The sequence below is a fragment of the Phasianus colchicus genome, chromosome 36 (genome assembly GCF_987193195.1).
Source record: "Phasianus colchicus chromosome 36, bPhaCol1.hap1.1, whole genome shotgun sequence".
NCBI lineage: Eukaryota > Metazoa > Chordata > Aves > Galliformes > Phasianidae > Phasianus > Phasianus colchicus.
Window position 1 is genome coordinate 2,921,943 of NC_143471.1, and position 27,325 is coordinate 2,949,267.

Here is a 27,325-nt window from a genome sequence, read left to right on the forward strand (position 1 = left end):
GGCCAATCGTGAGCGACGAGGGCGGGACGCTGCTTGCTCGCAGCCAATCCACTAACAGGGAGGAGAAGAAGAAAAGGCAGGGCTGCCCTTTTCTACCAATCACGCGCAGGAGGGCGGAGCTAGTCACTAGGCGACATCCAATCAGAAGTCAGCTAGGGCACGCAGAGAGCCAAACCCATTTGAGAAGGAGGAGCGAAGCCTTTGATTGATGTGCGGCTCAACCACTGATGCTTCGAAGCCCACAGAAACGGCGACAGAAGGGGCGGGGCCTGCGATAAGCGGGCTGGCCAATCCCAGGAGAGGAAATCGCTGCAGGCGGTGGGGCGGACAGACTGATAGCCCAGAGAGCCAATCAGAGGGCGTATTCCCAGAAGGGAGGGCGGGACATCTCGCTCTTTCCCCCTCAAGTGGCCAATCAGCGAGCGCAATACCTCAGGAGAGGACGGCACCACCGAGAGTGATTATCCAGGCGGCCAATCAGAGGGCGCGGTACCTCAGCGGAGGGCGGAACCACAGCCCAGTGAACACAGAGGCAGCCAATCAGCGAGCAAGTTATCTCAGGGGAGGGCGAGACGCTGCCTGAAGCGCCCACCGGGGCCAATCAGAGGTCGGCAAGCAGCAGATTGACAGCGCTTCCGCCCTATGGCCGCACAGGGCAGCAGGCGCGACCTCAGCCTAGCACAACTCACGCCCGCACTCAGGGACGGTCAGCACCGGGCCCGGGAACCCCAAGCCGAGCAGCCGCCGGCTCACGGATGCTCCTCCTTACGGCAATTAGCGCTCAGGCGGGCTACACCGCGAGATGCCGGCCCAAATGAGCGGCTCCGGGGCCGCCTCTACGTTCTGCAGATCCCTCCCCGCAGCCCCGGGTGCCTGTGCTGCCGGTTAATGCGTATAATTCCCCTGTAGTCACACTACAGGGGGGGCGGAGAAGAACAAAACTACCGCCTGACGACAACCCGCCCGCCCCCCGACTGCGGTAGGGCCGCCCCGGCCGTCCCTTTTATAGCGCCGAGCCAGGCCACGCCCCCCTCCTCCGCAAAGCCACGCCCCCAAACACCACGGCCACGCCCCCACGCCTGTTCTTAAAGGCGCCGCAGCACCGCCACGATCACTACGGGGTGAATTGGGGGGGGTCCGAGCTCCATCTGTGCGCTTTTTACTGCGTGTATATATATATATATGGGGGGGGGCTCACTGAAATGGGGGGGGGCCGTGCTGGGACGGGGGGGGGGGAGCTCAGGGCTGCCCCCTGCAGGGCCGCTTGCTGAGGTTGCTGAGGATTTGGTGCTGCTGCTGCCGGAAGGGAACGACGAAAGAGTCGGGGGGGAGCAGGACCCCCCCGTCAGCACCCAGCTTCCCCATCAGGATGTAACTGGAGCCTGCGGGAGATTGAATTGGGGGGGGGGGGTCAGAATTATGGGGGGGGGCACTCAGGCACTCAGCGTTGGTGAGGGTTGGGGTTGGGTGTAGGGAGTGGGGGGGGAGGGGGAGGGGGGGTCAGAGAAGGTGGGGGTTGGGTGTGGTGATGGGGGGGTGGGGGGGTCAGAAATGGATGGGGTGGGTGTAGGGATGGGGGGGGTTTAAAGGGGGAGGGGGGGATCAGAGATGGTGGGGGGTGGGTGTAGGGATGGGGGGGTCTGGGGGGTCGGGGGGGCAGAGATGGTGGGGGTGGAGTGTGGGGATGGGGGGGGGGTCGCGGGACAGAAATGGTGGGGGGTGGCTGTGGGGATGGGGGGGGGATTAGAGGGGGGGGTCAGAGATGGTGGGGAGGTGTGGGGATGGGGGGGTCAGAGGGAGGGGGGGGGCAGAAATGGATGGGGTGGGTGTGGGGATGGGGGGGTCGGGGGGGGGTGGGGAGGGTCAGAAATGGTGGGGGGGGAGTGGGGTCTGAGGGGGGGGCTGAGGGGGAGGGGGGATCAGAGATGGTGGGGGGTGGGTGTGGGGATGGGGGGGGTTGAGGGGGAGGGGGTGTCAGAGAGGGTGGGGGATTCTGGGGGTGGGGGGGACGCCCAGCTTAAGGATGGATGTGGGGGTGAGGATCTGGGGGGGGGGGAGGTCAGGGGGGGTTGTAGTGATGGGGGGGGGATCTATGGGGGGGAGGGCCTTAGGGGGGGGGGGCTGTGGGGGGGTCCCCACCTTTCTTGAGGGCGGGGCACTGCCCGCACAGCAGCTCCACGCGCAGGGTGGTGCCTTTGGGGGGGGGTGGCCCCAGCCCCTCCCCCGTTTTATAGGCGCTCAGCACCGTCACCACGGCCACCCCCCCCCCGCGGGGGTCACGTGACAGAGACTTCACCGTGCCTGTCAGCACTGCAATTGGGGGGGGGGGGCAACAGTGAGACCCCTCCATCCCCCTCCCCCCCACTCCAGCTCACAACGGACCCCCCCCCTCCCCCTCCCCCCCCTCCCCCCCCTTTCATTTTCTCACCCCGTTCCCCAAGGCCCCCCCATATCTCAACGACCCCCCCCCCCCCCACACATCCCAAGGAAACCCCCCCCCTTTCCCGAGGATCCCCTCCCTCATCTCCCAAGCCCCCCCCCCCAGTTTCTCCCCCATCTCTCAAGGACCCCCCCATGCCCCAAGGGACCCCCCTCAATTCCCCAACAACCCCCCCATCTCCCATGCCCCCCCCCCAGGACCTCCCCCCCATTTTCTCTCCCCATCTCCTAAGGACCCCTCCAAGGACCCCCACCATCTTTCCCTAGGATCCCCCCCATCTCCCAAAGACCCCTCCCATATTTCCTAAGCCCACCCCCTTGTCCCAAGCCCCCCCCCCCAATTCCCCACCGACCCCCCCATCTCCAATAGACCCCCCCCCCCAAGGACCCCCCCCCAATTTCCTCACCCCAATCACTGCTGCAGAAGTTGCTCTGCAGAGTCCCGGTGCGACGGCAGCGCTGCGGGCACGGAGCGGCGGTGGGGGGGGTTGAGGTTTGTGGGGGGGTCGGGGGGGAAACTTTGGTGCTTTTAGCCCCGTTTTTGGATTTGGGGGGGTCCGGGGGGGGGTCTTTGTGGGGTGTTGGGGGGTCGTGGGGGGAGCGGTGGGTGTAGGAGGCGGAAAAGCCGTCGGCTGTCACGCTGAGATCTGAGACGAACTGCACCAGGAGTTCATTGCCTGCTGAGACAATGGGGCTGGGGGGGGGGGGCAGGGGGGGTTAAATGGGGGTTTGAAGGGGGGGGGGGTTGGGATTGGGAGGCGTGGGGGTCACTGGGAGGGGGGTTCTGGGGGTTCTGGGGGGGGGTTGTAGTGGTCATGGAAGGTTATGGGGGGGATGTGGGGGATTTTGAGGGGTGTGGGGGTCACTTGGGGGGGGTTGGGGGGTCTTTGGAAGGGTTGGGGGGTCAGTGGGGGGGCTATGGGGGTTGCTGGAGGATTGGGGGGGGTCACTGGGGGGTGAGAGGGGTACTGGGGGTCACTTGTGGGGGTTTCTGGGGGTCTTTTGGGGGGGGTTGTGAGGCTCATGGCAGGTTATGGGGGGCCTCGGTGGGTGTGGGGGCTCATTGGGGGGCACTGGGGGGGGTTCTGGGTGTCTGGGGTGTTGGGGGAGTCATGGGGGGGGTTTGGGGGGATTTGGGGGGGGTTGGGAAGTCACTGGGGAAGGGTGTTCTTATGGCTCCCGCTAGGAGGCGCTGTGTCCGTGTTTCCCCATGGCTCCCATTAGGGGGCGCTGTGTCCGTGTGTCCCTATGGCTCCCTCTGGGGGGCGCTATGTATTCCTATGGCTTCTAGGAAGGGGCGCCGTGTCCGTGTGTCCCTTTGGCTCCCGCTATTCCTATGTCTCCCGCTAGGGGGCGCTGTGTCTGTGTATCCCTATGGCTCCCGCTATTCCTATGGCTCCCGCTAGGGGGCACTGTCTTTGTATCTCTATGGCTCCCGCTAGGGGGCGCTGTGTCCGCGTATCCCTATGGCTCCCAGTAGGGGGCGCTGTGTCCGTGTGTCCCTACGGCTCCCGCTAGGGGGCGCTCTATGTTCCTATGGCTCCCGCTAGGGGGCGCTGTCTTTGTATCTCTATGGCTCCCGCTAAGGGGCGCCGTGTCCGCGTATCCCTACGGCTCCAGATAGGGGGCGCTGTGTCCGTGTGTCCCTACGGCTCCCGCTATTCCTATGGCTCCCGCTAGGGGGCGCTGTCTTTGTATCCCTTTGGCTCCCGCTAGGGGGCGCTGTGTCTGTGTATCCCTATGGCTCCCGCTATTCCTATGGCTTCCGCTAGGGGGCGCTGTCTGTGTATCTATATGGCTCCCAGTAGGGGGCGCTGTCTTTGTATCCCTATGGATCCCGTTAGGGGGCGCCGTGTCCGCGTATCCCTACGGCTCCCGGTAGGGGGCGCTGTCTGTGTATCCTTACGGCTCCCGGTAGGGGGCGCCGTGTCCGCGTATCCCTATGGATCCCGCTAGGGGGCGCTGTGTCTGTGTATCCCTATGGCTCCCGCTATTCCTATGGCTCCCGCTAGGGGGCGCTGTCTTTGTATCCCTACGGCTCCCGGTAGGGGGCGCCGCTCGCGGTTGTCGCCTCACCCCGGCGCGGTGTCCCCGCAGAACCTCCCGAGCCGCCGCGCGTCGTCGCTGCGCGCCCCGTCGAACACGGCCACGTAATCGTAGCGGCAGTGCGCGTCCGCCTCCACGTCGAACTTCCCGAAGCGCAGCTCCACCACCTGGGGGGGGGGTTGAGTGGGGGGGTGGTCGGGGGGGTGAACCCCCAGACCCCCCCCCCGTGACCCCATAACCCCCCCGTGACCCCCAGACACCCCACAAAGACCCCTATAAGCCCCCCAGTGACCCACAACGCCCTTCCCACCCACAATGACCCCCCCCACCCCCATTGACCCCCAATGACCCCCCACTGACCTCCCCCACCTCCCACCCCATTGACCCCCATTGACCCCAATGACCCCCCCAACCCCCGCTACAATCCCTAAAAAAACCCCCACAACCCCCCAGAGACCCCCCATAACCCCCCCAAAGACACCCACCACCCTCCCAAAGACCCCCATGACCCCCCCACTGACCCAGAGACCCCCATAAGCCCCCCAAAGACCCCCACAACCCATCAGTGACCCCCATAATCCCTCTACTGATCCCATTACCCCCCAAAGACTCCCCCACAACCCCCCCAAAGACCCCCATAACCCCCCCAGTGACCCCATAACCCCCCTGAAGACCCCCCCCACCCCCCAATGACCCTCAAGATGCCCCAAGTGTCCCCACAACCCCCCAGTGGCCTCTCAAAGACCCCCACAACCCCCCCAAAGACCCCATAGCCCCCCAAAGACCCCCACAAACCTTCCACAGCCCCTGAACACCCCCATAACCTCCCCATAACCCCCCAAAGACCCCACCCCCAAAGACCCCCTCCCCCCCACCCGACCCCACCTTATCCGGGGGGGCCACGATGTGCCAGGAGCAGCTGATGCCAGCTGGGTAATTTTCCTCGGGCCAATTGGGGGTCTTCAAAGTGCCCTCCTCCTTCTCCAGCAGCCCCCCACAGAACTGCTGCTCTGCTGAGATGATGGGGGGGTGGGGGAGAGGAGGGGGGGGTCAGGTTGGGGGGGTCTGTCACCCCATATCACCAACCCCCCCCCCCCAAAAGTGAGGAAGAGGAAGGAGGGATCATTTGGGGGGGTGGGGGGGGAGGGTTCTGTGGGGGGACCCTTTCTCACGCTCCCACCCCCATCCCAATGACCCCCCACCCACCCATGAACCCCCAACCCCCTCACCCCCCACCCCCCCAGGACCCCCACCGCCCTCCCAATGACCCCTAATGGCCCATCACCCCCAATGACCCCCCCAGCCTCTCACTCCCAATCACCCCCAATGACCCCCCTGCCCCAAATGACACACAGTGACCCCCACAATGACCCCCCCACTGACCCCCCCACTCCCTCACCCCCCCCATGACCCCCCACCTCCCCATACTCACCTCCCCCACTGATCCCCTCACCCTAAATGACCTCCAATGACCCCCACTGACCCCCCATGACCTCCACTGACCCCCCCAATGACCCACCCCCAATGACCCCCCACCCCCAGTGACCCCCAATGGCCCCCAATGACCCCCAATGGCCCCCAATGACCCCCCCGTGTAACCCCCAATGACCCCACACCCCCCTCCTCCCCACCCCCACTGACCCCCCCACTGACCCCCCCATAACCCCCCATGACCCCACAGCCCCTCTCCCCCACCCCCATTGACCCTCAACGACCCCCAGTGACCCCCAATGACCCCACGCCCCCAATGGCCCCCAATGACCCCCCCAGTGACCCCCAATGACCCCCCCCATAACCTCCAATAACCTCACAGCCCCTCTCCCCCACCCCCAATGACCCCCACTGACCCCCCCGTGTAACCCACAATGACCCCACACCCCCCTCCTCCCCACCCCCACTGACCCCCCCGTGACCCCCAGTGACCCCCCCATAACCCCCAATGACCCCACAGCCCCTCTCCCCCACCCCCAGTGACCCCCAATGACCCCACACCCCCTCCCCCCCACCCCCTCTGACACCCCTGTACCCCCCAATGACCCCCACTGACCCCATCCCATGACCCCCCCCCCCCACCGACCTCCTCCCCCCACCCCTCACCGTTGGCGGGGGGCAGCCCCGCGCTGTACCACACGAGGAAACCCCTCCCGGAAGTGGCTCCGTCGCTCTCCATGCGCAACTCCATTTTGTTTCCGGCTGACAACAGAGCCCCGGGTCGAAACGTTCCGCAGAAACGACCCAACAACGGAGCGGCCGGACCGTGACCGCCGAACACCGACAGCGAATCGAAACGGCACTGCGGGTCCGGCTCCAGATCGAAGACGCGGAACGATAAGGTGACCACGTGACCTTCCGGGACCTGGGGGGGGGGGGGGTCGAGGGGAGAAGAGGGGGGGTCAGTGGGGGTCATTGGGGGGGTCAGTGGGGCGAGCTGGGGGGGTCAGGCGGGGGTCATTGGGGGTCATTGGGGGGTGGGGGGGTCAGTATGGAGGGGTGGGGGGGCTGGGGGGGGTCAGTGGGGGAGGTCAGTGGGGGGGGGCTGGGGGGGTCAGGTGGGGGTCATTGGGGGATGGGGGGGTCAGTGGGGGTCAGTGGGAGGTCATTGGGGTGGGGGGGGGTCAGCATGGGGGGGTGGGGGGACATTGGAGGGTGAAGGGGCTGGGGGGGCTCATTGGGGTGGGGTCAGTATGGAGGGGTGGGGGGGCTGGGGGGGTCATTGGGGGGTCAGTGGGGGGGCTGGGGGGGTCAGCGTGGGGGTCATTGGGGGTCATTGGGGGATGGGGGGGTCAGTGGGGGTGGGGGGGTCAGTATGGAGAGGTGGGGGGGACATTGGAGGGTGAGGGGGCTGGGGGGGCTCATTGGGGTGGGGGTTCAGTATGGAGGGGTGGGGGGGCTGGGGGGTCATTGGGGGATGGGGAGAGCAGTGGGGGACATTGGGGATCATTGGGGGGTGGGGGGCTGGGGGGGGTCATTAGGGTGGGGGGGGACATTGGGGGTGATTGGGGAGTGGGGGGGTGGGGATGGCAGTGGGGGTCAGTATGGAGTGGTAAGGGGGGCTGGGGGGGTCATTGGGGTGGGGGGGGTCAGTATGGAGGGGTGGGGGGACTTTGGGGGGTGGGAGGGCTGGGGGGGTCAGTGGGGGTCATTGAGAGCCATTGGGGGTCATTGGGGGGTGGGGGAGTCAGTATGGGGGGATCCGTGGGGATGCACCAAAATACGGTGGGACGTATGGGAACAGTGATGTGTGGGGATGTATGGGGATATGGGGGGATGTATGGGGGTATATTGGGATATACGGTGATATATGGGGATGTATTGGGATATGTGGGGATATGGAACGACATATGGGGATATATTGGGATATAGGGGGACATATTGGGATTTATGGGGATATGGAGGAATATATGGGGATATATGGGGGATACAGCGATATTGGGGGACATGGGGAGATATGGGGGCATAAGGTGATGGGGGGGTTATGGGAAAATATGGGGAGGATATGGGGACATGGGGGGTTATGGGATTGCAGGGGGGGATATGGGGGGCACATGGGGACACGGGTGGATATGGGGACATATGGGGACATATGGGGACATATGGGGACATATGGGGACATATGGGGACAGCGCAATTCCCCCGCCGGCCGCTGTGCGGCGCTGTGGGTACCGTGATGCTCCACGTGCAGTTGCTGTGCGGCGGGTAATGGCGCGGGAATCCCTCGCTGGCGATGTAACCGGAATCCCCGCCGTGTTCCCCCCCGCACAGAAACACGGGTCTGTAAGGGAACCGCACGGCCATAAATAGGGCTGGGGGTGGGGGTTGGGGGGAGGGGTGTTTGGGGAGGGGGGGTGTTTGGGGGGGTCCCGTTACCTGGAGGCGTTGGGGGGGGCGGCGGCGGCGGGGCGGAGCGCGGGGAGGAGGAGGAGGAGGAGGAGCGGAGCGGGGAGCGGAGCGGGGCTCCCCATGGCGCGGGCGGACGGAGCGGCGCCGGCGGCGGAATGGAGGCGGGGGGGGGGTGGAGGTGGGGAGGGGGCGGCAAAAGTGGGCGGGGTTTGAGTGTGGCCACGCCCCCGCCGGGCTCGGTGTCGGCCAATCGGGTGCGAGGCACGAGGAGGGAGGGAAAGAAAGGGGAGGGGCGAGGCGAAGGCCACGCCCCTCTGGGGTTGGAGCCGGCCAATGCGTGGCGCGCCACGAGGAGGGGGCGGGGCTAAAAGGTGGGCGCCGGCCAATGGGCGCGGCGCGGGACAGAGCGCCAGCTGCCGTGCTGGACGCGGGGGTGGGGTTTAAGCATAGCCACGCCCCCCCGTCTCGCAGCCGGCCAATCAACAGCCGAGCTAGGGGCGGGGGCGTGGCCAGAGGGTGGGCGACGGCCAATGGTTGCGGCGCCAGCTGCCAGGCTGGACAGGGGAGCGGAGCCGCAGCGAAAGGAGGCGGGGTTTACATGTAGCTCCACCCCTTCGGCTCGCAGCCGGCCAATCCCGAGTGGAGGGTGGGGATGGGGGCGTGGCCAAGCGGTGGGGGCCGGCCAATGGGCGCGGCGCAGGGCGGGGCGTCAGCTGCCAGGTTGGACACGGGGGCGGGACTTATTCATCGCAACCGGCCAATCCGAGGGTGGGATAAGCAAGCCACGCCCCCCTCCCCTCGCAGCCAACCAATCCGGTGTAGAAATTGCGATGGGGGCGTGGCCAGAGGGTGTGCGCGAGCCAATGGGCACGGGGGGGCGGGGCCGCGCGGTGATGGGGCGTCCACGTGCAGGAGAGCAGAGCCGAGCGGGGGGGGGGGGGGGGCAAAATCGCCTTTAATTGGGGGGAGGGGGGCGATGACACGGACACGCGGGGGGGGGGAGTACAGCAGCGTAGGGGGGGGGGCGAGGAGCCCCTCCCCCATGTTAAACTCAGGCTCCATGTCAGCACCATCGGGGGGAAATGGGGGGGGGGGGTTGAACCCTGATTGTCTCTTTGTTTTTTTTTGGGGGGGGGGTTAAAATCAGTGCTTCCCCCCCCCCACACGCACACACAAAGCCCCGACCCCCCCCTCCCTTATGCGGGAGGACCCCGCGCCTTCAGGTCGGGGGCGGAGTGCTGGCGTCGCATGCGGGGGGGCGGAGGGGGGGCTTCGCTGTGGGGCGGAGGGGGGGGGAGGAAGGGAGGCTGCTGTTGCCGGGCCCCCCCCCCACCCCCTCCCCGACCCCCATCCAAAGACCTCCGACGGCGGCGAGCCGGGGATCTCCTCCTGGGGGAGGGGGCGGCGGGGAACGGGGGGGATCCGTGTTGGGGGGGGCGGTGATGCTGAGCCTGGGGGGGTCGCTGAACCTCTTCGTCTCCGCCCCCCCCGGCCCAAGCCAGGCGGTGCTGCGGGTTGCTCTTAAAGGGGAAACGCAGTTTGCAGTCCTGGGGCGGTACGAAACGGGTCGGGCGGCGCGGGGGGGGTTGGGGGCCGTTTCCCCCCCCCGCCCCCCCCATCAAGCCCATCAATCGGGCCTGTTCCTGTCGCAGCCATCGCAGCCGCCCCCGGCGGAACGCGGGATCCTCTTCCATCAGCCGGCACAGCCGCGCTGCCGCCCCTTCCTCCTCCTCCTCCTCCTCATCTTCATCCTTAGCGCCGCCCCCACCCAGCGCCTCCGGGCCTTCGTCCTGCGGGGGGGGGGGGGGGGAAAGGAGGGGAGGGGTTATGGGGGCCATAGGGGGGGTCATGGAGGGGGGGGAGTCTCTATGATTTTCTATAGGGCGTTGTGACTCTCCGTGGGGTGCCATGGGTCCCTATGGGTCTCCATTGGTTCACATGGTTCTTTATGGGTTCTCTATGGGTCCCTATGGGTCTCCATGGGTCCCTATGAGTTCTCTATGGGTGCCCATGGGTCTCCATGCCCCCCCATGCCCCCAAGTGTCGCTATGGGTCTCTATGGGCCCCCCATGCCCCCCCATGGCTCTCCATTCCCACCCCCCTCTCATACCTCCATGTGGTCCCCCCATGGCTCCCCATAGCCCCCCCGTGGCTCTTCATATCCCCCCCCATGGCCCCCCATGTGTCTCTATGGCCCCCCAGGCCCCCCCCAGGCCCTCACCCCGCAGCACAGTGGGATCACACGCTCCATCCTCCCCACTCGGTCCCGCAGAGCTCGGATCTGCTCCTCCTTGGCGCTGCTCTGCAGCTCCACCTCCCTTAGGACCCCCACCAGCCGCTCCACGTGGGCCCTCAGCCCCTCCACGTCGTTCCTGGGGGGTCTCGGGGGGGTGGCGGGGTTGGGGGGGGGTGCTGGTCTGGGGGGGTTCTCCTCCTCTTCGCCGGCTCCAACAATAAGGGGGAGTTGGGGGTCCGGGTTGGGGCGGCGGCGTTGGGGGATTTGGTAAACGCGGAGCGGCTCGCGGCGTTTGGGGGTCGCGTTTGGGGGGCTGGGGGGGGGCGGGGGGGGGACAGGGTGGAGGCGATGCGATGGTGTGGGGCTGATGTCCGGATCTGGAGGCTGTGGGGAGATATGGGGGATGTGGGGGGGTTGGGATACATTGGGGGATGTGGGGGGTGGGATATATTGGGGGTTATGGGGGGTTTGGGGGGGTTGGGATATATTGGGGGATGTGGGGGGAGGGGGGTTGGGTTATATTGGGGGATATGGGGGGGCATGGGGGGGGTGTGGGGCTGGGATTTGGGGGGGATGTGGGGGGGGGGGCATAGGGGGCCATGGGGGGAGTGGGACACAGCAGGGCCGTGGGGGAGGGATATGGGGGAGGATATAGGGGGGGACTGGGACATATTTGGGATGGGGGGGGACATGGGGGGGGGGGGTTGGGATATATTGAGGGTATGAGGACACTGGGGGGGGATGTGGGGAACTGGGATATATTGGGGACACGGGGGGGGTGGATAATGCGGGGGGGGGGGCAGAGGGGGGAGTATAATGGGGGGGGCTGTGGGGCTGCAGTTACCAAACTGACCACACGGTGGCGCTGTTGCTCCTCCTCCTCCTCCTCCCCCCGGCGGTTCCGCTTCTCCACGTCCTGCAGCCTAAAGGGGGGGCGGGGGGGGCTGAGTGTGTGACCCCCCCCCCAAGGGCCACCCCCATCCCCAGGACATGAATGTGTCCCCCCCCCCCTCCCCATTTGCCCCTCAACGACGTGAATGCCCCCCCCCCCATGCGAGCATGTCCCCCCTCCCCCCCACCCACCTTCAACGACCCCTCCCCCATAGAGATACGGCCCCCCTTCACGACCCCCCCCATAAACGCCCCCCCATTCCACGCCCCCCCCATAGAGATATCCCCTCCCCCCTTGCCCCCCCCCCCTTCCAAAACCTGTTCCCCCCCCAATTCCCCCTCCCCATATTAATGCGTCCCCTCCCCCCTTCTTGCCCCCCCTGCCTTCCAGGACTCCCCCCCCCCAACCTGTTCTCCGGGTCCCCCCCCCAATACCGACCCCCCCCCATCCCTTCCCTCCCGGCCCCCCCCCCCAGGGCCACCCCCACCCCCAGGACATGAATATCACCCGCCCCCCCCCCCGTAAACGTGCCCCCCCCCCACCTGCTCTCCGCCCCCCCCCCAATATCGATCCCCTGCTGCTCCAGCAGCTCCCGCTGCGCCACGTCCCAGTCGGCGGGGGGGGGCCGGTCCTCCAGCAGCAGGGGGGCGCTCTTGGCGCTGGGGTCCCTCTGCCTTTCCCTTCTCGTCTGCTCCGGGTGGTTGAACCGGAACACGTGGTTCTTCCCCATCACGATGCGATACCCTATGAAGGGGGGGGGGTTATTATGGGGGGGGGGATTTTTTTATTGAGGGGGGGGGGGGCTGTTAATTTGGGGGGGGTCCCCCCTACCTGATTTGAGCACCATCGGCTCCGTCAGCTGCTTCCCGTTGACGTACGTCTCAGCCCCACCGCAGGGCTCCAACGTCACCACGGCTGCATTTCGGAGGGGGGGGGGGGCACATATTATGGGATGGGGGGGTCAGTAAGGTGAGGGGGGGGGGTCCCTGTGTGCCCCCCCCCACCCCATTTTGTGCCTCCCCCCTTCCCCCATCCCCCCCTAATTTAGGGACCCCCACCCCGAGCTCTGACCCCAAGACCCCTCAACCCCCCCAATATTGAGGGACCCCCCCCTCCCAACTAAGGGACCCCCCCCAATATTTAAGGACCTCCCCCCCCCAAAATTTAAGGACCCACCCCCTCAATATTTAGGGACCCCCCACCCCCCAAACCACTTAATGGACCCCCCCACCCAATTTAAGCCCCCCCCCCCAGCTCCAACTCGACCCCTCTACCTTGAGGGGGGGGTGGGGGGGGGCTGCATGAACTGCTCCAATGCCAGCACAAAAAAAAGGGGAGGGGGGGGGGAAATATAAGCAACAGGGGGGGGGGGAAGGACACAACATGATGCCGTATGCCCCCCCCCAAATTAATTACCCCCCCCCCCCCCCAAATCAAAGCATCCCCCCCCCAGCACCTCTCGCTATTCGTAGGAAGGGGGGGGGGGTACATAAACGTTCTAAATGCAACACAGAAAATGGGAAAAGTAATTATTATAGGATAGATGGGGGGGGGGGGGGGGCACCCTGCAGAACCCCCCCACCAATAATTAGGGACCCCCCCCCAAATTAAAGCATCTCCCCCCTCACTACTTTGGATGGTGGTGGGGGGGGGGGGCTGCAAAAACAGCTCCAATACCAGCAGGAAAAAAAGGGGGAGTGGAAAAATAACCATTCTAGGATGGGGGGGGGGCACCCTGCAGAACCCCCCCCCCCAAAAAAAAAAATATTTCGGTGCCCCCCCCCCACCTTCACCGCTGGGGTCGGGTTGGCTGTGGAACACGCAGTGCTGCTGCCCAATGAAATCCCCCGACAGTTTGATGTCCACGTCCGTCTGACCCACCCTAAATTGGGGGGGGGGGCACATATTATGGGATGTGCGTCTGGGGGGGGGGTCCCTCGTGTGCCCCCCCCCACCTCATTTTATGCCTTCACCCCCAATTAATGCGATCCTTGCTCATAAATTAAGACCCCCCCCCCCCATCAGCTCCAATCCAGGACCCCTCTATCGGATGGGGGGGGGTTGGGTGGTCCTGTGACCCCCCCCCAATTTAGGGACCCCCCCCCCAATTTAGACCCCCCCCCCAATTTAGGGATTCCATAACTAAAGGGACCCCCCCCCCTTCCTAATATTTAGAGCCCCCTCCCAATTTAGGGACCACCCCCCCCCAATTCAGGGACCCTCTCAATATTTAAGGGCCCCCCCCAATTTAGGGACCCCCCCCAATTTAGGGACCCCCCCCCAATTCAGGACCCTCTCCCCAATTTAAGGACACCCCCCCCCCCCAATATTTAGGAACCTCCCTCAATTTAGAGACCCCCCCCCCAATATTTACAGCCCCCCTCAATATTTAGGAACCACCCCCAATTTCGGGACCCCCCCCCAGAATTTAAGGGAACCCCCCCAAATTAAGGGAAACCCCAATATTTAGGGACCCCCCCCAAATTAGGGACCCCCCCAATATTTAGGGACCCCCCCAATTAAGGACCCTCTCACCAACTTAAGGACCCCCCCCCAAATTAAGGCACCCCCCAATATTTAGAGCCCCCTCCCCATCTTAGGGACCCCCCCCAATATTTAGGGACCCCCCCCAATTAAGGACCCTCTCCCCAATTTAGAGCCCCCCCCCAATATTTAGAAACCCCCACCCCAACTTAGGGACCCCCCCCCAAAATAAAGGCCCCCCCCTCTAATATTTAGGGACCCCCTCTCAATTTAGGGACACCCCCAATTAAGGGACCCCCCCTCAATATTTTCTGACCCCCCCCCCCCCGAAATTAAGGGACCCCCCCAATTAAGGGACCCCCCCCCGATTTAAAGACCCCCTGCAATAATTAGGCTGACCCCCCCCCCAGCTCCAACCCCAGCAGCTTTCAGAAGGGGGGGGGGGGAGGGGGAGGGGTCGCCCTTTGTGCCCCCCCCTCATTTTTTTTTGTGCCCCCCCCCCCAAATAAACCTGGTGACGCCGTCCTTGATGTGGTACAGGAGGCACTCGGACATCAGGGGGTCCTCGTTCAGGTTCACCAAATGGGGGGTCTGGGGGGGGGGGGGGCACAATTAATTTGGGGGGGGGGGGTGTCTATGGGGGAGGTCATAGGGCTGTGTCCCCCCCCCCCCAGATCTCAATCCCCCCCCCCCAGGGGAATATGCCCCCCCCAATGATGTTTTTGACCCCCACCCCGGAAGTGTCCATCACCCTGCCCCCCCCCCCCCCAAATATACCCCCCCATTGTGCCCCCATCTCCCACCCAGGCTTTGCCCCCCCCCCCCCTCGCCATGTCCCCCTCCCCTTATATCCCCCCCCAGGCTGTGCCCCCCCCCCATAATGCCCCCCCCATGACCTCCCCACATTATGACCCCCACCCCTGTTATGCCCCCCCCTTATAATCTATATATTCTCCCCAGGATGTGCCCCCCCCCCCCCTTCCTTATCCCCCCCCACACCCTTCCTTATCCCCCCCCCCCCCCCAGGATGTGCCCCCCCCCCCCCTTCCTTATCTCCTCCCCCCTCCTTATCCCCCCCCCCCCCGCGCTATGGCCCCCCCCTCGCCCAGGCTGTGCCCCCCCCCCACAGTTATGTCCCCCCACCCCCCCCAGGCATTGCCACCCCCCCCCCCTTATTTCCCCCCCCCAGGCTGTGCCCCCCCCCCCAGGCTTTGCCCCCCCCTTCACAATTACGCCCCCCCCCCATTTACCTTTTTAGGGGAGAAGACCCCCACGGTGCCCCCATCTTCCCTCAGTGCCACCCCCATCTCCGCCAGCAGCGCTTCCCTATTTGGGGGGGGGGGTTGAGCACAATGAATACCCTGGGGGGGGGGTGATTAATTGGGGGGGGGGGGCTTTTTGTGGGGGGGGGGGCGCCCCCACCTCTCCATGCGGATGGCCTCGGTTTTCCGCAGCTTCTCCTCCCAGGTCTCGTTCAGCTCCGCAATGATTTTCTCTGTCTCCTAAATTTGGGGGGGGGGCGTCGTGGGGGGGGGGGATCAGTGGGGGGGGGGGGCAGCTGGGGGGGGTAGTTGAGGGGTGGGGGGGTCTGGGGTTGGTGGGTGGGGGGACACCTGGGGGGGGGTCTTGGGTAGGGGGAGGAGTGATGGAGGGGCTGGTTTTTTTTGAGGGGGGGTCGTTTTTGGGGGAGGGGGGGGTCTGGGGTTTGGGGGGGGGGGGTCTGGGGGGTGGTGAGAAGTGATGGGGGGGTCTTAAGGGGGGACTGGGGGTCGTTGGGGGGGGGCTGGGGTGGTCTTGGGTAGGGGCAGGGGGTGATGGGGGGGCTGGTTTCTTTTTTGAGGGGGGGTCGCTTTTGGGGGAGGAGGGGTTAATTTTGGGGGAGGGGGGGTCTGGGGCGTCTTGGGTGGGGGTAGAGGTGATGGGGTTCGTGGTGGGGGGGTCTTGAAGGGGAACGGGGGCGGTGATGTGGGGAGGGGTCAGGGTTGGGGGGGGGTCGCTGGGGGGGGTCTGGGGTTTATGGGGGGGGTCTGGGGGAGGCATTGTGGGGGGGTCGTCACCTGCAGCCGCTCCATGGCCTCCTCGGGACTCAGCAGCTGTGAGGCCGGGGGGGGGGACGGGGGGGGGTCCGCGGTTCCATTGAGGACATTGGGGTGGGGGGATGGGGGGGGAGGGGCTTCATTGGGGTTCAGATCTGTGGGGGGAGGAATTGGGGGGGGGGTCAGGGGGGGTCACCTTTAACCCACATCATCCCCTGCCTCCTCTCCAGACCCCCCAAATCCCCCCCCCCAGACCCCCCCCAATCTCTCAGATCCCCCCCCCCTCAGAACCCCCCTCCAAATCCCTCAGGCCCCCCAGAACCCCCCCCCCGACCCCCCCAACCCACTCCACCCAAAGACCCCCCCCCCAATGCCCCCCAACCCCCCCACTCCATTCCCCCCCAAAGCCCCCTGGACCCCCCCCCCCCAATTCACCCCCCTCCCCCCAACCTGCAGCCCCCCCCCGGCTCTTAGCAGTTCTCAAACCCCCCCATTTCTCCCCCCCACCCCCCCCAATTCCCCCCCCATCTAGACCCCCCCCCAATTCTCCAATTGTCCCCCATCCCCTCCCTCAATTCCCCCCCCTCCAAACTCCAACCCCATCTCCCCCCCCAATTTCCCCCCCATTCCCCATCCCCTCCATCTCCCCCCCCCATTTCCCCCCCCAAATTCCCCCCCCCCCAATTCCCTCCCATCTCCCCCCCCAAATTCTCCCCCCCAATTCCCCCCTCTCCAAATTCCCCCCCCATCCCCCATCCCCCCCATCTCTCCCCCGAATTCCTCCCCCCTCAAATTCCCCCCAATTCCATCCCATCTCCCCCCCCCCAATTCCCCCCCATCTCCAATTGCCCCCCATCTCCCCCTCCTCCAGATTCCCCCCCCCGCCCCCAAATCCCCCCCATCTCCCCCCCCGGATTCCCCCCCCCCCAATTCTCCCCCCCTCTCCAAATTCCTCCCCATCTCCCCCCCCCCCCCCAATTCCTCTCCCCCCCCCCATCTCCCCCCCCCCAAATTCCCCCCCCCAATTCCTCTCCCCCCCATCTCCCCCCCCCCGCCATTCCCCCCCCCCACCTGCGCTGCCCCCCCTGGCGCTCAGCAGTTCCCGCAGCCGCTCCACCTCCCTCCGCAGCTCGCGGATCAGCCGCGCCTTGGGGTCCTCGTTGATCACCGCGTGGCAGCGGATCTGCTTCGTGCGGTCCGCGTAGCTGGGTTGGAATTGGGGGGGGGTCCTTGGGGGGGGGGCTGGGGGGGTGGGGGGGGGGGTTGGGGGGGTCCTGGAAGGGGGCTGGGGGGGGGGCAATGGGGGATGGGGGATGGGGGGGGTGGGGGGGGGTCCTGGAAGGGGGCTGGGGGGGGAATGGGGGATGGGGGCTTTGGGGGGGGGGGGCCTGGAGGGTTGGGGGGGCGGGTTGGGGGGAGGGAGCGGGGGGGCCTGGGGGGGTCCTGGAAGGGGTCTGGGGGGGGAAATGGGGGATGGAAGGGGGGTGGGGGCTTTGGGGGGGGTCCTTGGGGGGGGTTGGGGGGGTCCTGGAAGGGGGCTGGGGGGGGGGAATGGGGGATGGGGGCTTTGGGGGGGAAATGGGGGATGGAAGGGGGGTGGGGGCTTTGGGGGGGGTCCTTGGGGGGGGGTTGGGGAGGTCCTGGAAGGGGTCTGGGGGGGGAAATGGGGGATGGGGGGGGGAATGGGGGGGGGTCCTTGGGGGTGGGGGGCTGGGAAGCCTGGAGGGGTGGGGGGGGTTTGGGGGGGGTCCAGGAAGGGGTCTTGGGGGGGGGGGGGGAGGGAAATGGGGGATGGAAGGGGGGCGGAATGGGGGATGGAAGGGGGGGGATGGAAGGGGGGGGTCCTGGGGGGGGAATGGGGGATGGAAGGGGAGGGGGGCTTTGGGGGGAGGCTTTGGGGGGGCGGTGGCTGGGTGGGAGGGAGGGGGGGGCCTGGAGGGGTGGGGGGGGGGTTGGGGGGGGTCCTGGAAGGGGTCTGGGGGGGAATTGGGGATGGAAGGGGAGGGTCCTGGGGGGGGAATGGGGGATGGGGGCTTTGGGGGGGGCCTGGAATGGGTCTGGGGGGGGGGCGGGAATGGGGGACGGAAGGGGGGTGGGGGCTTTGGGGGGGAGGGTCCTTGGGGGGGGCTGGGTGGGAGGGATGGGGGTCTGGGGGGGGGAATGGGAGATGGGGGCTTTCGGGGGGGGGGGGCTGGAGGGGGAAGGGGGGATGGAAGGGGGATGGGGGCTTTTTTGGGGGGGTGGGGGTCTAGGAGATGGGGGGGTCTGGGGGTTTGGTGTGTGGGGATTTGGGGGACCGTGGAGCCCCCCCCTCTGCCCCCCCCAGCTCCATCCTGCTGGGCCCCAATGGGGCCACAGAGCAGCTGCAGGTGAAGCCCCCCCCCCCAACATCACCCCCAGACCCCCCCCCCCTCAACCCCCCCCCTCCAGACCCCCCCCCAGAACCCACCATCACCTCCTGCCCTTACCCAAGACCCCCCCCCAAAACCTCCAGACCCCTCCACAGCTCTGACCCCAGCCCCCCCCCACATTAAACCCCCCCCCACCTCCACCTAACGACCCCCCCCCCCAAGGACCCCCCCTCACCGCAAGGTGCTCAGGGTCTCCTCGTAGTTGATGTCAGCGGGGCTCAGAGCTGCAATCATTGCAGTGCGCGAGTTCCCTCCTTTATAATTGGGGGGGGGGGCTTCAGGTTGGGGGGGGTCGTCAAATTGGGGGAGGGGGGGTTCATGTTGGAGGAGTATTCAGGTTGGGGGAGGGGGTTTCTTTGGATCGGGGGGGGGGTCTTCAGGTTGGGGTGGGGTCTGTTAGGTTGGTGGGGGGCTTCAGGTTGAGGGGGGGTCTTCAGATTGGTAGGGTCCCTGGGGGGGGGGTCTCTGAGATTGGGGGGGGTCCTCAGATTTGGGGGGTTCCTTGAGATTGGGGGGGGGTCTTTAGGTTTGGGGAGGGGGCTTCAGCTTGGGGGGGGTCTTCAGATTGGTAAGGTCCCTGGGATTGGGGGGGTTCTCAGATTTGGGGGGGTCTTCAGGTTGGGGAGGGGTGCCTTTAAATTGGGGGGGGGTCTTCAGCTTGGAGGAGTCTCAGTTGGGAAGGGTGTCATCAGGTTGGGGGGTCCCTCAAATTGGGGGAGGGGTCTTCAGATTGGGGGGTCCCCAGACTGGGGGGGGGGTCTTCAGGTTGGAGTAATGTCTCAGTTGGGGGGGGGTCCTTAGGTTGAGGTGAGGTTTCCCAGATTGGGGAGGAGTTTCCCAGATTGGGGGGGGGGGGGGGTTGTCAGGTTGGGGGGTCCCTCAAATTGGGGGGGGGTCTTCAGATGTGGGCCCCCCCAAAAACTCACCCAGGTTCTCCTTCAGCAGCCACGTCAGCACTGAGTCCCGATAGGGGATGAATTCCGGCTTCTTCTTCTTGTTGCTCTGCTGTATTTTGGGGGGGGGTCAATGGGGGGGGGGTCTGAGGGTCTTTGAGGGGGTCTGTGGGGGGGGGGGGTTGGGGAGGGGATGGGTCTGGGGTCAGTGCTGGGGGGGGTCTGGGGATTGAGGGGGGGGAGTTTGAAGGGGGAGGGGGCATTTTGGGGGGGGGCTGGGGGTTGAGGGGGGGGTCTGGAGTCGGCACTGGGGGGGGGGGTGGGGATCTGGGGGGTTAAAGGGGGGGTCTGGAGTTGAGCCCCCCGCGTAGTAGGGGTCTGGGGGGGGGGGCTTGGGGGATGTGGGGGGGGCTGAGGTCAGCACTGGGGGGAGTGGAGATTTTGGGGGGGGCTGGGGGGCATCTGGGGTCAGCGCTGAGGGGGTCTGGGGGGTAGGGGGGGGTTCTTGGGGGGGTCGAGGTCTGTGAGTTGTGGGGTCAGCACTGGGGGGCCTGGGGACCTTGGGGGGGGGTCTTTTACAGGGGGGAGAGTTGGGGGGGGGGGTCCAGGGTCAGCACAGGATGGGGGGGGGGGGGTCGAGAGTCCAGCGTAGATCTGGGGTTGGGGGGAGGGGGAGGGTCAGCCCATGGGCAGGGGGCACTTGGGATGGGTGTATTGGGGTGGGGGGGGGGGCACGGGGGTCTTTAAGCCCCCCCCCCCCCCCAAAAAAACCCCACTCACCATGTCAGCCAAAGCAGAGATGACTTTGCCCAGCGTGGTCAGTGATTTGTTGATGTTGGCTCCTTCCTACGGGGAACAAAATTGGGGGGGGGACGACACCTGGTTGAGACCCCCACCCTACCGGACCCCCACCCCCTCCCCCACCATAAGGTGGGTGCAGCCCCCCCCCCCCCCAATTCTCACCTTCAGTCTCACCCCGCTGGCCCCCGAAGCGTCGGCGCGTTCGCTGCCAGCCAGGTCCACCAGGCTGATCCTACTGACCTGCATTGGGGGGGGGGGACGTTGGGGGTCGTGGGGGGGGGCTGGGGGGGGCGATATGGAGGTCAGGGCGTGGGGCAAGGGGTGATGGGGGGGGCTGGGGGGGGGGCTAGGGGGGGCATGGGGTGATGGGGGGGGTCTGGGGTGAGCTCTGGGGGGGCTGGGGGTCGATATGGGGGTGATGTGGGGGGCACTGGGGGGGCAGGGGGTGATTTGGGGGGATCTGGGGGGGTCTGTGGGGGAGCAGGGGGTGATGTGGGGGGGGCTGAGGTGAAGTTTGGGGACTCATGGTTTTGTTGGGGGGGTCACAGAGTGGTGGTGGGGGGGTCTTGGATTTGGAGGGGGTCACAGATTTGGGGGGGCATGGTTTTGAGGGGGGGGTTCTGGGGGGAGGTGACCAAGGGGGTCTTCTGGGGGGGGGGGGGTCTTTTGGGGGGGGGTCGACCTTCTCGGTTTCCATTTGGGTCTGGGGGTCGCGGCGGCGCTGCGTGAACACGATGGTGAAGACGGCGTGGGAGCGACTGCTGCTCTCGTTCATGTTGGTGGCAGCCACCGTCCTGGGGGGGTAATTAAAAATGGGGGGGGGGCGTTAATGAGATGGGGGAGGGGGGGAGGGTGTGGGTTGGGGGGGTGCTGGGGGGGTCTTGGGGAGGGGGCTGGGGTTAGGATGTGAGTCTGGGGGAGGTCTGGGGGTCTTGAAGGGGGTGCAGAGTTGGGGGGGGTGGGTTGGGGGGCTGTGGGGGGGGTTAATGAGATGGGGGGGGTCTGGATTGGGGGGGGAGGGTCTGGGGGGGGTCTTGGGGAGGGGGCTGGGGTTAGGATGTGGGTCTGGGGGTCTCAAAGGGGGTGCAGAGTTGGGGGGGTAGGGTCTGGGTTGGGGGGACTTTGGGGGGCTTTGGGGGGGGAGGGCCTGGGTTGGGGGGGGGTCAGTGGGGGTCTGGGGGTTGGGGGGTCAATGCGGGTCTGGGGGGGGGTGTCCCAATGTGGGTCTGGGGGCTCAGTGGGGGGGAGTCAGTGTGGGTCTGGGGGGATCAATGTGTGGAGCTGGGGGGGGTCAGTGGGTCTGGGGGGGTCAGTGTGGGTCTGGGGGTGTCAATGGGGGGGGATCAGTGGGGACCTGGGGGTTGGGGGTCAGTGTGGGTCTGGGGGGGTCAATGTGTGGAGCTGGGGTGGTCAATGTGGGTCTTGGGGGGGGGGGGGTCCCAATGTGGGTCTGGGGTCAGTGGGGGGGGCTCAGTAGGGGTCTGGGGCCAATGTGGGTCAGTGGGGTCAGTGGGGGGTGGGGTCAGTAGGGGTTTGGGAGTTGGGGGTCAATGTGGGTCTGGGGGGGTCAGTGAGTCTGGGGGGGTCAATGCATGGATCTGGGGGGGTCAATGCGGGTTTGGGGGCTCAGTGGGGGGAGTCAGTGGGGGTCTGGGGGTCAACGTGGGTCTGGGGGGGTCAATGTGGGGATCAGTGGGGATCTGGGGGTCAAAGTGGGTCTGGGGGGGTCAGTGGGGGTCTGGGGGTCAACGTGTGTCTGGGGGGCGGTCAGTGGATCTGGGGGGCTCAATATGGGTCTGGGGGGGGTGTCCCAAAATGGGTCTGGGGTCCCGGCCCCCCCACCTGGCCTTGTTGCCGCAGTCCATGAGCTCGGCGATGTCCCGGAAGGAGCTGACGGCCATCTTGGCCAGGTCCTCCACGTAAGGTCCTAGCAGGGGATGCTCCCTGACGCGCAGCTTCCCGCGCCCCTTGGGGTTCAGCAGGTCCCGCACGCGCTCGCAGTAAATCTCCATGTAGCTCACCTGAGGTATTGGGGGGGGGGCTGTGTGATTAAATTAGGGTGGGGGGTGATTAAATGAAGGGGGGGGGGGTCGCGTGGTTTTCACCTCTACGGAGTAGGAGAGGTCGGGGCTGCCGCACTGCGCCATGCGGGCAAACAGGTCCTGGCAGAGCTGTAGTGAACGGAGATGGGGAAGGGGGGGGGGGGGTTAATTTTAGGCACAACCCCCCCCCCCCTCAACGAGACCCCCAGACTCACACATCCCCACGCTGTCACCCCCCCCCCCCCACACACACACCACGACCCCCCCCCCCCAAAATCCCCAAATACCCCCAGGGACCCCCAAGACCCTCCCCAAAATCCCCCCCCCCCCCAGAGCACCCTGAGACCCACCCAAAACCCCCTCGGCCCCCCCACCCCCAAGACCCCCCCCCAAATATTCCCAACCCCCCCCCCAGCCCCTTCCCAAGACCCCCAGACTCCCTCCGAACTTCCCCAAGACCCCCTGATACAACTCAGACCCCCCCCCCCAGCCACCCCAGCCACCCCCCCCCCACAAGACCCCCAGATCCCTCCCCAACCCCCCCCCCCCAGTGCCCCCCATGACCCCCCCCGCAGGATGATGCCCTGCTGCCCAGCCCCCTGCCTCCCCATCATGCTTGCTATAGCCCCCATCCCAGACCCCCTGCTCCCTACCAGCCCCCCCAAGACCCCCCAAATCCCCCCCCCAGGGACCCCCCCAAATCCCCATTAAGACCCCCCCCCCCCCCCCCCAAACCTGCAGGATGATGCCCTGCTGCCCAGCCCCCTGCCTCCCCATCACGCTACAGCCTCCATCCCAGACCCCCTGCCCCCCCCCAGCCCCCCAAGACCCCCCAAATCCCCCTTAAGACCCCCCCCGACCCCCCCCAGCCCCCCAACCTGCGGGATGATGCCCTGCTGCCCGGCCTCCTGCCTCCCCATCATGATGTAACCCCCACCTCAAATCCCCCAGCCTCCCCCTGAGACCCCCTGCTCCCCCCCAAGACCCCCCCAAATCCCCCTTAAGACCCCCCAAATCCCCCCAAGACCCCACCAGGACCCCCCCCGACCCCCCCCAGCCCCCAACCTGCAGGATGATGCCCTGCTACCCAGCCCCCTGCCTCCCCATCACGCTATACCCCCTATCCCAGACCTCCTGCTCCCCCCCAGCCCCCCCAAATCCCCCTTAAGACCCCCCCAAGACCCCCCCTTCCCCCCCCCACCTGCGGGATGATGCCCTGCTGCCCGGCCTCCTGCCTCCCCATCATGGTGTAGGATTTGCCAGCCCCCGTCTGCCCGTAGGCGAAGATGCAGACGTTGTAACCCTGGAAGGCGTGGAGCAGCATCTCCTCCCCCAGGTCCTGGTAGACCCGGCGCTGGGAGGCAAAGTGGGGGTCCTCCTCCTGGGGGGGGGCACGGAGTGGTTGGGGGGGGGTCTGGATAATGGGGGGGGGGGGTCAGGGTAATGGGGGGGGGATGTGAAGGGGTCAGAGGGGGATATAGGGCAATAGGGGGGGTCATGGGGTGGGGGATGGGGGTATGGGGCAATGGGGGGGGGTCACAGTGCAATGGGGGGGTTATTGGGTGGGGGGAGGAGGATATGGAGTAATGGGGGGGGGTCAAAGTGTGTGTGGGGGGGTCACAGTGTGGGGCAGGGGGGTATGGGGCAATGGGGGGGGTTATGGGGCAGCATCTCCTCCCCCAGGTCCTGGTAGACCCGGCGCTGGGAGGCAAAGTGGGGGTCTTCCTCCTGGGGGGGGGCATGGAGCGGTTGGGGGGGGGTCTGGATAATGGGGGGGGGGGTCAGGGTGATGGGGGGGGGGATGTGAAGGGGTCAGCATGGGATATAGGGCAATAGGGGGGGTCATGGGGTGGGGGATGGGGGTATGGGGCAATGGGGGGGGTCACAGAGCAATGGGGGGTCACTGGGTGGGGGGAGGGGGATATGGAGTAATGGGGGGGGGTCACAGTGTGGGGCAGGGGGGTATGGGGCAATGGGGGGGGTCACATTGTGGGGGGGGGTCACAGTTATGGGGCAGCATCTCCTCCCCCAGGTCCTGGTAGACCTGGCGCTGGGAGGCAAAGTGGGGGGGGGGGCACGGAGCAGTTGGGGGGGGGTCAGGATAATGAGGGGGGGGGATGTGAAGGGGTCAGAGTGGGATATAGGGCAATAGGGGGGGGTCATTGAGGGGGGAAGGGGGATATGGGGGAATGGGGGGGTTAGAGAGCAGCGGGGGGGGGGTCGTAGTGCTGGGGGGGGGTATGGGGCAGTGGGGGGGGGCACAGAGTGGGGGGATTTGGGGAGGGGGGGTCAGATGTGGACACAGTAATGGGGGGGGGGGGCTGTCAGTGAAGATTTGGGGGGGGCATAAAGTAAAGGCGGGGGTCCAAAGCAATGTGGGGGGTGGATTGGAGTGGGGGGGGGCACGGTTTTGAGGTAGGGAGGTTCCAGATTTTTTTGGGGGGGGGGCATGGATTGGGGGGGGGGGGGGAGGAACATGGGTTGGTGGGGGGGGGGGGTCACAGATTTTGGGGCGGTTCTCTCAGATTTGGGGAGGGATTTTTGGTTGGGGGGGGGGGGTTACAGATTGAGGGGGGGTCCCACTTTTGGGGAGGGGTGCCGTTTTTTGGGGGGGGGGGGTCCCATTTTTTTTTTGGGGGGGGGGGGGATGCTGACCGAGGTGTGCGACCAATAGGAATAATCGAAGGTGAAAATCTTGGTGGCGTCTTTGCCCACTTTGGGGTTGGTGATACCTACGGGGGGGGGCACAAAAAATTGAGGGGGGGGGCGGCGTTTCATACTACATCCCCCCCCCCTCCCCCTTCCCACAATGCCGTAACCCCCCCCTCTGCCCCCCCCCCCCCCCCCCGCAGGGCTCTATTTATAACCCAATGGCAGCTGTGGGGCTGGCAGCCAAACGCTGCCCCACTGCGCTGAGTCAGACAGGAGGGGGGAAAACCCCCCCCCCAGCGACCCCCCCCCCCCAATCCCACCGCACCCCCTGCCTCCCCCAGGACCCCCCCCAGCTTGGACCCCCCCCCAAGATCCCCCCCTATTCCTCAGCCCCCCCAGCAGATCAGCACAGGACCCCCACATCACCCACGCCCCCCCACTCCAGACCCCCCCCAGCTTGGACCCCCAGACCCCCCCCCACCCCCTCTTCTGACCCCAGACCCCCCCCCCAGACCACCCCAGCACTGATCCCATGTCCCCCCCCCCAAGGACCCCCACATCACCCCCCCCACCCCTATTACAGACCCCCCCAACTTGGACCCCAGACTCAACCCCCCCCCCCCCCAAGACCCCTCCATATCCCCCAGCGCCCCCCCCCCCACCTGAACCCAAACCCCCCAGGACCCCCACATCACCCCCCCCCCCCACTCCAGACCCCCCAACTTGGACCCCAGCCCCAAGGCCCCCATACTCCCCAGCCCCCCCCCCCAGCACTGATCCCATACCTCAAGGTCTCCCCCCTCCCCCAATTCCAGCCCCCCCAAGACCCCCCATTACTCCCCCCCCAACTCCACACCCCCAAGCTCTGACCCCAACCCCCCCAGGACCCCCAGATCACCCCCCCCAACCCCCCCCCCAAATTCCAGCCCCCCCCAGGACCCCCTATTACCCCCCCCCAACTCCACGCCCCCCAGCTCTGATCCAAGCCCCCCACATCACCCCCCCAATTCCAGCCCCCCCAGGACCCCCCCCACTACCCCCCCAACTCCACGCCCCCAAGCTGTGACCCCCTCCCCAATTCCAGCCCCCCCCATCACCCCTCCATCACCCCCCCCCCATTTCCAGCCCCCCCCAGGACCCCCCATTACCCCCCCAACTCTATGCCAAGCTCAGACCCCAGACCCCCCCAGGACCCCCATATCATCCGCCCCAATTCCAGCCCCCCCAGGACCCCCCCATTACCCCCCCTCCCCCACTCCAGGCCCCCAGTTCTGATCCCAACATCAGCCCCCATTCCCCCCCCCCCCAACTCCAGCCCCCCCCCACTCTGCCCCCAACCCCCCCTCTGCCCCCCCCATTACCCCCCCCCAACTCCACGCCCCCAAGCTGTGACCCCACCCCCCCCAAGACCCCCACATCACCCCCCATTCCCCCCCCACAACTCCACCCCCCCCCCCCCCCACTCTGACCCCAACCCCCCCGCCCCCCCCCCCCCAATCCCCCCCCCACTCACACGTGGTTTTCCCGTCCATCCTGATGACGCATTTGGCGGCTCTCCCCTCCTCCCGGGCGTTGAACGGCCGCACCCGAACCGCCACCTTCACGGACGCCCCCGCCATACCGGGAGGGGGGGGGGGACGACGAGTCTGACGGGGGGGGGGGCAAGCCTCATTTAGGGGGGGGGGGGGCGGTTGTCACGTGTGCGTCACCCACGTGCGTGCATCCGTGCCCCCCCCCAACCCTCATAACCCCCCCATAACCCCCCCATAACCCCCCCATAACCCCACACCTGAGCACGGCTCGCGTGGGGGGGGGGGCCTCTAAAAATAACCCCCCCCCCACCGATATCCCCGCCCCCCCCCGCCCTTTCCCCCCCCCCCCCCCACGAGCAGTTCGTTCCAAGGGCAGGGGGGCATTGAGCCCCACGGTGGTCGCGGAGCCCGTAGGAAACCCCAACCCCCACGCGGCCCCCCCCGACCCTCCATGCTGAGCCCCCCCCTCCAAAAAAAAACGAGACCCCCCCCCCTCGCCCCCCCGCCCCCCCCCCAGGACACCCACCGGCCCCGCGGGGTCAGCGCCGCTCCGGGCGGGGCGATGCCGGGAGCGCGCCGGCGCGCCGGGAGGCGGGGCGTGGCCTGGTGACGTCAGTAGGCGTGGCTACAGGGCTCGCCCCCTCTTAGCCACGCCCACACGCTAAAGCCTTAAAAGGGCAACGGCGTGCGGTGGGGCCCGGCTGCTGGGAGTTGTTTCCTCCTCGCTTTTCGTCTTTTTTTTTTTTTTTTTTTCTTTTCCCACGCGGTTTCCACGCTCGTTTTCACGCGGTTTCCCCCCCTCGCGTTTTCACGTGTTCACCGCTCGCGTTTTCACGCGTTTTCCCCGCTCGTTTCCTTCATAACCTTTGCCCTATTTCCCCGCCCTGCCCGAACTCCGTTCTCAGCCTGAAGTGCGGCCGCTCCGTCTTGGGGATGTGGGAGGGGATGTGGGGTGATGTGGGGCAGGGATATGGGGTGATGTGGGGCGATATGGGGCAGGGATGTGGGGCCTTATGGGATG

General features: G+C 66.6%; 2 protein-coding genes across 3 annotated transcripts; both read right to left on the reverse strand.

Moving 5' to 3' along the window:
- Window positions 1-1,191: 1,191 nt before the first annotated feature.
- On the reverse strand, window positions 1,192-8,506 carry PCOLCE (procollagen C-endopeptidase enhancer). Of its 2 annotated transcripts, none has more exons than XM_090129534.1 (8): window positions 8,353-8,506; window positions 8,149-8,257; window positions 6,583-6,841; window positions 5,371-5,495; window positions 4,516-4,652; window positions 2,847-3,133; window positions 2,140-2,310; window positions 1,192-1,382 (listed from the first exon to the last, which is right to left on the reverse strand). In XM_090129534.1, exons 1-8 carry the CDS (start codon window positions 8,445-8,447, stop codon window positions 1,240-1,242), a joined length of 1,326 nt encoding a protein of 441 aa, XP_089985660.1. In that variant the 5' UTR covers window positions 8,448-8,506; the 3' UTR covers window positions 1,192-1,239. The 2 variants fall into 2 exon arrangements, with proteins under 2 accessions (XP_089985660.1, XP_089985659.1); XM_090129533.1 differs by having other exon boundaries at window positions 5,371-5,498.
- A 1,015-nt stretch (window positions 8,507-9,521) lies between these two features.
- Window positions 9,522-26,910, reverse strand: KIF1C (kinesin family member 1C). Its single transcript, XM_090129354.1, has 22 exons — window positions 26,831-26,910; window positions 26,286-26,418; window positions 24,776-24,852; window positions 23,322-23,501; window positions 22,184-22,249; window positions 21,921-22,099; window positions 20,761-20,872; window positions 20,241-20,318; window positions 20,058-20,123; window positions 19,311-19,389; window positions 18,560-18,638; window positions 17,045-17,178; window positions 15,995-16,128; window positions 15,360-15,439; window positions 15,188-15,263; window positions 14,449-14,528; window positions 13,241-13,335; window positions 12,285-12,368; window positions 11,996-12,197; window positions 11,406-11,484; window positions 10,547-10,945; window positions 9,522-10,115 (listed from the first exon to the last, which is right to left on the reverse strand). Exons 2-22 carry the CDS (start codon window positions 26,389-26,391, stop codon window positions 9,522-9,524), a joined length of 2,979 nt encoding a protein of 992 aa, XP_089985480.1. The 5' UTR covers window positions 26,392-26,418; window positions 26,831-26,910.
- Window positions 26,911-27,325: the final 415 nt, after the last annotated feature.

Bases quoted from the DNA above. Each gene is read 5' to 3' on its own strand.
- PCOLCE (XM_090129533.1), bottom strand. From the start codon at position 8,447: ATGGGGAGCCCCGCTCCGCTCCCCGCTCCGCTCCTCCTCCTCCTCCTC. The intron at 6,842-8,148 runs GTACCCACAGCG...CCCCCCCCCCAG, and splicing joins ACTGCACGTGGAGCATCACG to GTCCCGGAAGGTCACGTGGT. The intron at 4,653-5,370 runs GTGGGGTCGGGT...CCCCCCCCCCAG, and splicing joins TCGTGGCCCCCCCGGATAAG to GTGGTGGAGCTGCGCTTCGG.
- KIF1C (XM_090129354.1), bottom strand. From the start codon at position 26,391: ATGGCGGGGGCGTCCGTGAAGGTGGCGGTTCGGGTGCGGCCGTTCAAC. The intron at 22,250-23,321 runs GTGGGGGGGGGA...CGTTCACTACAG, and splicing joins AGCAGGGCATCATCCCGCAG to CTCTGCCAGGACCTGTTTGC. The intron at 12,369-13,240 runs GTGGGGGGGGGG...TCCGAAATGCAG, and splicing joins ACCCGACCCCAGCGGTGAAG to CCGTGGTGACGTTGGAGCCC.